At 36.7% G+C, this 9,556-nt stretch overlaps 1 protein-coding gene across 2 annotated transcripts in view; it reads right to left on the minus strand.

Annotated features, from left to right (window-relative positions):
* Positions 1-6,451, minus strand: part of hlfa (HLF transcription factor, PAR bZIP family member a) — a 12,212-nt gene extending 5,761 nt beyond the window's left edge. The window contains exons 1-2 of one of the 2 annotated variants that reach the window (XM_016253250.1): positions 6,156-6,451; positions 4,330-4,659 (exon numbers count right to left, since the gene is read on the minus strand). In XM_016253250.1, coding sequence (XP_016108736.1) covers positions 4,330-4,659; positions 6,156-6,270 — 445 coding nt within the window. In that variant the 5' untranslated portion in view covers positions 6,271-6,451. Of the gene's footprint in view, positions 1-4,329; positions 4,660-6,149 lie in introns of both variants that reach the window. The other variant, XM_016253249.1, reaches the window with a different exon arrangement.
* Positions 6,452-9,556: the final 3,105 nt, after the last annotated feature.

The raw sequence follows: 9,556 nt of genomic DNA on the forward strand, positions 1-9,556 counted from the left end.
TTGCCTCCTCTCCCCCACACACACACACACACACACACACACACACACACACAGACACACACGCGCACACACAGGCACACAAGCACACAGACACACACACACACACACACGCACGCACACACACACACACAGACACACGCACGCACACGCACACGCACAGACACACACACAGACACACACGCGCACACACAGACACACAAGCACACAGACACACACACACACACACGCACGCACACACACACACACACACACACGCACGCACACGCACAGACACACACACAGACACACACGCGCACACACAGACACACAAGCACACAGACACACACACACACACACACGCACGCACACACACACACACACACACACACACTAAGGGAAGTCGACGGCTGCAGGAAAAAGACGCCCTAGCAAGCTCTATTATAACCAGTGATGAGAGGTGAAACGAGCTGTGAGCGGCAAACGCCAGCAGAACAGACACAAAACCAACATCTGCCATAAAATAAGCAACTATAAATGCCTCACAGTGATTTAAAAATATATATGGACACATAATTTCTGAATGCCATCGCATTTGATAAGCAAGTGGTGTTCGTACAGAAAGAGCTCAAGCACACACAAAAAAAATAAATAAATAATGTATTATAATATAAGTATATGAATTTAAAATATGAAGGAAATTAAGGTAAAAATAAAAGAAAAATATAATAATAACTATTATTATTATTATTATTATTATTATTATTATTATTATAACAATAATAGTAAAAAACAATAATACAATAATAGTAATATAATTATAAGAACAAAATAAATTATCATTATTAAACCAATTATTAAACAAAATATATTATTACAGTTTTTATTAATATTATGAATATATTTTCTGTTTTCATGTGTAGTTAAAAAACAATTTAAAAGTTTAAGATTTTTTTTTTATAATTATTTTGATTCAAATGTATACCACCAATTAGCAAGGACGCATTCAATTGATCAAAAGTGACAGTAAAGACATTTATAATGTTACAAAAATATTTCTATTTCAAATAAACGCTGTTCTTTCGAACTTTCTGTTCATCAAAGAATCCTGGAAAAAATGCATCACGGTTTCCACAAAAATATGAAGCAGCAGAACTGTTTTCAACATTAATAATAATGTTTCTTAAGCAGCAAATCAGCATATTATACTGATTTCTGAAGGATCATGTGATACTGAAAATTCAGCTTTGACCACAGAAATAAATTACATTTAAACACAAATTCACATTAAAAAATGGTATTTTAAATAGTAATAATATTTCACAATTATATTTTTAAAGATTATAATGCATTTTTAATCAAATAAATGCAACCTTGATGAGCAGAAGAGACTTTTGTCATTTTTGGAGTCGCCAGGAGATTGTTTCTGACCTCTGACCTCTGTGTTTGTTTATTATCACAACTAACATCACTATCTCAATCCATTCTGGTACTCAAAGCTGATCAATAACCTCCACCCGTCCTTGTTTCGCTCTAACAGTACATCAACGTTAGTCCTCTCCGGTCTCTCACGCACATCGAGAGCATAGTCCACTGCTGACATTCACAGTTCAGAACTGAATTATTGAATTGCTGGAATATGATTTGAGATAGCGAACAGGATGAAGAATAGTAATATGCGTTTGCATTTAAGGAAAGGAAAATGGAAAGAAACTGAAATAAATGCATGTAACTGCTGTAAATGTAGTTTTTAATAATGCATTTTTTTTGTAATTCACTAACATGTTTGTTCACACACATAGAATATTTTAAAATATATATTTTTTTAAATTCGTTTTAGTTAATACATTTATTGAAAATGTCATAATATATAATATTAGATACATATAATATTAAATAATCCATTATAATATATTATATAATAACATATATTAGAAATATTTATATTTGATATAAAAAAAATATAAAATATTTAATTTCTCTGAAAACAATGTGGCAAAATGTATAAGCATTGCTTAATTTACAAAGATTATTTAATTTATATAGAATTACATTTTAATTTTATAAACCAAGGTTGAAGAAAAATGTATTAATCCCAGAAAAAAATAATGAATGCCATAATTTATTATATATAATATTACATACTATGATATATTATAAATTAAAATATTGTAAAAAAATATTTACATTTAATATTTAAAAAATACAAAATATTATTCAGTTCTCTGAAAAACGATTACAGATTATTTAAATTATATGTATAATTAAATTAACCTTTTTTAATAAACCACGGTGTAAGAGTAATTAATTTTACATAATTCATTTATTAATATTCATTAATTAAATTATTAATGTCAAAATATTTTAATAAATAATATTAAATACATATATTATTAAATAATATATACTAATACTTATTAAAATATAACAAATATTTTATTTAAATACTTTAAGTATTTGAATCTAAAACATTTAATATTACAAAAACAGTAATACAAATACAAAATAGTATTATACAAAATACTAAATATTCTTAAGTTCTCTGAAAACAATGTGTCAAAAAAAAAAGTAAAAAATAGTTTGAATGGCTCTTTGTCAGATGTATGCTACACATTAGAGAATAGTTGGTCAAAATTAATCATGCAACTGTTGAATTTCTGTAAATTGCAATTCAGTAAATTCTCTTGTAAATGTAATGCTATGCAACTCAAAAAGCAAAACTTAAAAACTTAATCTAAATTAAACTTTTATCTCAAAACACAAACTTTCATCTGTGCCTTTCTCTCTTGTTCCCTCTGCAAGCCTCAGCGGCCGCACGTGAATCGGCACGACGCAGGCAATGTGAGTCTCACTGAGAACAGAGTGTACTTCTGCAGAGCAAAACACAGACGGGTGGGAGGGGCGGGTGGGGGCGTGTCGTCGAGAGAGGGGTGGGGCTATGGAGGCGGTGCCTAATCAGAACGCTGGAAAGGAATGGGAGGGGCATGTCACGCCTCAACAAACTCGCTCTCTCGAGTCTGGACAGAACACACACACACACACACCCGAGACACGAGCAGGCACATGTGAACAAGCATGCAGAAATTTAAACACGCACTGAAGACGCACAGTGAAGGGCAGGGCAGGATTTAGGGGGGGCGGGGGCCCCTAGGCTTGAGGGTGTGTTTGAGCCCCTAGGCTTGAGGGTGTGTTTGATATCACTGAAGGGAATCTGGAGTAATGCTTGAGATCTGAACGCGCCAACGGTCACCGTCCGATGAAGGTTTTGCATCGCTTGTGTTTCAAACCAAGACAGAGGGGCGCAAAATGAAGCCTATAAACGGATAATTAGGCAGGGACGCGTCTAGTACAAGCCAGCACAGGGTTACTACACTTTTATTCCCTTGAAGTTGCTATATAAAAATGCTATATAAAATATTTACATGTAATTTTAGTAAAAATGACAAAATATTGCTAGAATTAAATATATTATATATCAAAAACGCATACTATATACTATAAAAATAAAAGTATTTGTATTTAAAATATTTACATTTAATTTGTATTTTTTATATATTTACAAAATATTTATACTATTAAGCACACAATATTAAATAGCACTGCAATATATTTTATATTAAAATATATATTTATATCTTTTAAAATAAAAATATTTGCATTTAAAATATTTACATTTAGTATTAAGAATATACAAAATATTGACATTAATATACAATATATTTTTATTAAGTTCTTTAAAACAAGCAGCGACTAATATTGCACCAGTGCAGCAAAACGGTCACTACACTTTTTTTTATTTCATGACTTAAAAAAATGCTATTCTTTTAAGGATGTCACTGTATAATGCACCAATGCATTTTCTTGCAAATTCTGCAGCGTCAAATGAATTCGAATGCACGTTCTCCCTGTTTTCCTCTGCAGCTTCTAGCAAAAAAAAAAGTCCAAGGAATCCGACCAACGCTTCAAAACTCTCACTTCTGTCACTCAAAACTCCACAACAGATGCTTGAGTTTTGGATTATTACGTTGGTGAATCTTTAAAAGTCTACAGAGGTCAGATAGAAAACATTGATGATTAACCAAAGCAGAAGATGATAAACTTAGCATACACAAAAATAACGGTTCTTTATTTGCATTGATGGTTCCATGAAAAACCTTTAACATCCATGGAAACTTTTCATTCCACAGAAGGTTCTTTAGATTCTAAAAAGGGTTCTTTTTTTAGAACTGTTCGCTAAAAGGCTCTTTTTGGACCCCAACATGGACCTTCTATGGAAAACCCGCTATTTTTTAAGAGCACAGGTGAACAGAAAGCACAGATTAGATGGTATCATTTCAAGGCTCGGGTCGGTACCTGCTCTGCTGGGACTCTGGAGGCAGTTCTGGCCCACGATCCCGGAGTGAACGGATGTGGTCGTCCGGTTACTGAGATCCACCACCGAAGGCGTAGACGGGGCAGAGGGGGGCTGCTGGGAAGGCTGGTTCTGCTCGCTCCCAGGGTTGGCGGGAATATTGTTCTCCAACAGAAACTCCTCTAAATCCATATACTCAAGCTGGAAATTGTCGCCATCATACGACAGGGTCTTGTCCCACAGGGTTGGCCCCAAGAAGGCGGACTGAGGGGCGTTGAGAGCGTTTCCATCCTCTTCCAACTTCTTCTCCTTCTCTTTGTCTTTCCCAAACCCTGGAGGAACAAGACGGAGGCGTTATTGTCACTGTCCAGCCCAAACATTTACATTTTGTCATCATTTATGCATATTTGTGTTGTGTTGCACGCGGATTTGAATAAAAACAGTACTATATTAAAGTCATTTTCACTGTAATTTCACTGGAAATGTGCTTAATGGACAATTTAAAAATGTTTTATTTGCTTTCTGCTAAATATTATTTATTACACATTTGTGTTGTTTCAGACCTGCACTTATGCTGATTTTAATTAAAATAATAATAATAATAACAATAACTTTAATAAAGTAATGAGACTGGGCGTGAAGTTTTTTTTTCCCACTGCTATGCAATAATGAGAATTTGAGGCGAAAATTTCAATTTTGCAATGAAAAAAAATCTTAATGAAAATATGCTTTTTCATGCAAGACATTGTGTTTACTTTTTGTTTTGTTTTTTCAAAACGGTTTGACTTTAATTCTTCTGTTAAACACTTAGGGAGAAATGTTGAGGAATATTCAGGCAGCTCAAGTAAAAAAGCACCATACAAATATCGAAATAAAAATCCATTTAAATCATTTTACACATATATCATTTTATGCACCTTTTTTTTTTTACAAATATGCATTGTTCCAAAACATCTTAAAAATGGCCCATAACACATTTCCATCCAAGGTCTTCTTAAGTCATACAGCAGTTTAGTTTTTACTTAGTTTTTACCAGCTGTGACATTTATGGTGCATTTTGTGACTTTGTTGCTCAGCCGTGGAAAAGAGTGGCAATTTCTCAGTATTTCTCCAGAGAAGAAAGAAAGTACAGTTTTGGAATGCCATGAGAGTGAAGAAAGCGGGTGAACTAATCCAAAAATGCAACCAAACCAACATAGTTATTGTGCATGCACTGAAAAAAGAGAATGGATATGTTATATCTTGCCAATGCACGACCTGCTTACGTGCATCCAAAGATAAAATAGCCTTTTATTTATATTATAAACGCATGATGAGGACTGAGCTAGCACAAAACTATCAGAGACTCTCAGTGGCGCCCTCTATAGGGAACTATGAGTGCAAATCCTCTCCTTGCGTGCGAACCTCTATCCAAATAAAGTCAGTATCGGTTGAGTAGACTCGGCTTATTCTTCCGCTTTGTGAGCAAATGCTTTGATAATGCGCAACATAATCATATTTTAAGCAGGTAACATTATGCATTCCGGCTAAATCCACTGCTCGATGGATTTATGTTTGCGCGTAAAATGAATGCAGTGGACTGCAATGCAATGAAAATATCAACATAAACATAATCATAAACATAAACTTCCATCTAAAATCACATTAGAATTCAAATCAATTATACATGACAGCATGCATGCATGAGCAGGTACTGAAAAACATCATGACATGACGCGCATTTACGCGCAGACTATAATGAAAGCAAAGCGCGCACCGCGCCTGACACCCAACAGCTGATGCAGAAGACCATTTAAACCCTTTCAAAGCAACAGACACCCACCTTTACCTTCATCATGGTGGAAGGGCAGCTTCATGGGGTTCTCCAGCAGGGATTTCAGGACGCCGTGGGTCGGAGGTAGGAAAGTTGGGTTTATAGGAAGAGGTCGAGACATCTTCTCCATTGCGTTAAGGAGAGATCAGTCTTTCTTGAAGAAACGAAATGAAAAAAGCCAACTTATAAAAATAAAAACTCTGCAGTGTGGTGTCGGAATACAGTCCTTAGCCCGATGAGCGGCGGTTCTTCTCGCGCGTCTGTGAGTTCGGCTGGCTGGAACGCAAAAGCGCAACTGATTCGCAATTCCATGTGCGAAGACTGACGTCCGTGACGTCAATGGACAGGGCAAGCTCGGCCAATGAGAGCTCGCGGGGCGTGGTCTTCCATCATGCATCATGACTCGATACATTGTTGCTCGTACGCGATTACATTCGTTTTGCGTTTCGAGATTGTAACCACTGCAATGTATTTACCTTATGCTGTTTTTAACATAAATAAAACTCATTCACATGTGAGAGGAAGTACACATGAAAATAATAGAAGGATTTAATATCATTTAACTATTCTATTTATTTGTGCTGTATAATTACAACCTGAAAATGGATTAAATTAATGTTGAATATTGAAACACTATTGAATATTATCTACATACTATTATAGTTTCTATTAATATTTTAAGCAGCTTTTATTTGTATATTGTTTTTTTGTTTTTTTATAGTAATTTTGTTATGTACTTTAATATGTTTTTATTATTAAATATTACTAATTAGGTTCAATTAATTTGTATTCAATTTTTTTGTTTTAGTTTCATTTGAGTTTTTATTTATTTCCAGTTAGTAATTTTAGTCCTTTGACTAAAATTTATTTCAGTTTATCACGGCAACATTTCTAATTTTCTAGTGTATTTATTTATTTAGCTTTATTTCAACCAACAACCATACTTTTAGTTTTAGTTCACAATAACAACACTGTAAAATAGTGGGTCTGTTCCAAAACCTAGTGATCTGGAACTCCCTACATAGAACATGGAACTCTTCGCCTACATTGTGTTTTTGATGGACAGCTACAGGATGCTTCGTGGAACAATGCAGATATCATCTATAAAGTACACTCAGTCAGTGCATACAGTACAATTGGGAAATTAGTTGAACTGAATTCATTGTTTTACATTCTACCGTCTCTAAACACAAAATCATCTTCTTGGAATGGCCAGTGCTCCCTGACTACACAGTAACAGCCAGTGCTAGTAACCAGCAGTCACCAAAACAAGAACTTGCGTGCGTGTGATTGGTGGAGTGTTGCATGCGCGGAACACAACATCCAATCACAGTGAAGCTGGAGCGCAATGCGCTGAATTAAGGCACATCTGGGCAGCGTTCAGCCCTCGGCTGGGACTGACCTACTTTTGTCCAATAGCAGCAGCCAGTCGGTAATTCCGGTGAGATCAGAACGGCCACGGCACATTGAATGTCATGTGTTCGCGATCCTGTAGAGTGAGTCTGTGAAAACAACTCCAGCTCTGACTTCATGTCTGCACATTTACACTGATGATGACCACACCGGTCGGTATCAATACTATCAAATAAATCAGCGTTGATCGCCTATTGATTCCCTGGATATAAAGATACAATTATACAGTCTAATGTGAGTGGGTTAGAATCACTTAAATATCTGCTTTCAAGCAAGTCCAAAACGTGCACCAGAGGCAGCTGAGCAGCGTGCACCGGTAGCTGAGTGAGACGGAGCGTGCGACAGCTCTCCTATGAGAGAGAGAGAGACAGAGAGTGTGTGTGTGTGTGTGTGTGTCATGCTTAGTAACGGCGGTTGCCACAGCAAAGAACTGTTGTGACGACGCATGCATAAAAGTAGGACACACACACACACACACACACATGTCTGGTCAGCTATCCTTGTGGGAAATCTCCATAGGCGTAATGGTTTTTATACTGTACAGACCCTATATTCTATTGCCCTACACCAACCCTACCCCTCACAGGAAACTTTCTGCATTTTTAGATTTTCAAAAAACTCTATTCTGTATGATTTATAAGCTTTTGTACCCGTGGGGACCACAATTTAGGTCCCCACCGTGACACGAGTCCCCATGAGTCTGTGTGTAGTCAGGTTTAAGTCCCCACCAGGATATATAAACCACTACACACACACACACACACACATGTTGTGTTTTCATGTTTTATGGGGACATTCCATAGGCGTAATGGTTTTTATACTGTACAGACCGTATATTCTATTGCCCTACACCAACCCTACCCCTAAACCTACCCCTTACAGGAAACTTTATGCATTTTTACTTTCTCAAAAAACTCATTCTGTATGATTTACAAGCTTGTTTCCTCAAGGGGACCTCAAAAATGTCCCCACAAGGTCAAAATTTACTAGTATTACTATCCTTGTGGGGACATTTGGTCCCCATAATGTGATAAATATCAGGCACACACACACACACACACACACAAGAGAAATAATGAGCAGTGACAGCAGAGAATAATAGACGCCATGACAACTGCTGAAAGCACTCATCATCTTCATCATCATCATCATCATCTTACAGCAGCTGTGATATCTCACTGTATGCACTGAAAGACTCGTGCACAAGCAACAGAAACAGACACTGCAGAAACAACAGGAGGATAAAACTGTCTATCCATCCATCTATTGTCTGTCTGTTCTCCAAACAAATCTAACAACAAATCGATTCAGTCGCTCACACAGAATGAGTGATGATGCTCGTGGAGTAACAGCGGCACAGATGGTCGATCTCATCTGTTCCCTGTCCTAAAAGATAAAATACGATGTGGAAGAAACACATTTGCTGCTGAGACTGCAGTTTCAGTGACGTGTCACCTACATTCCCTCCTGTCTCTGAGAGTATAGCCTACGAAATGACAGATTTCGTAATTAAAGAGATTCTCCAGTCTGATGGGAGTCCAGTGAAATACAGTTGCCTAGGAATGAAGGCTAGGGTTGTATCAGTACCAAAGTCCAAATATAGCGAGATACACTGACGGGAGTCTGTTTCGAATTAAAGGATGCTTGTTAGGATGCCGTGTTGTGTTGGGTCCACTCACTCCACCCACAGGTACACGACCCTCACGCTGGAGCGAAAGGCCCGCAGTCTCAGCTCCTGTCCTCTCCACTTTTCTTTCGCCCCGTCACATCCTGCAGCAGCTACTGTATTCATCCTGAAGGCCTGCGTGAATCAGAGAGGGGGGAAAATGGTAAAAATAGCCAAATTTCTAGTGGGAGTTATGTGAATTCATTCAAGCTGTTGACTCTTTGCAGCACATACCACAGATATTAAAAGGATTATTGGCCAATACATGAATGTAATAAACCATAAGTGGAGCAATATGCATCTGTGTCTTTCCTAAACAGTTGCTAAAATCTCACAA

Source organism: Sinocyclocheilus grahami, unplaced genomic scaffold, assembly GCF_001515645.1.
Source record: "Sinocyclocheilus grahami isolate Dianchi unplaced genomic scaffold, SAMN03320097.WGS_v1.1 scaffold1169.1, whole genome shotgun sequence".
NCBI lineage: Eukaryota > Metazoa > Chordata > Actinopteri > Cypriniformes > Cyprinidae > Sinocyclocheilus > Sinocyclocheilus grahami.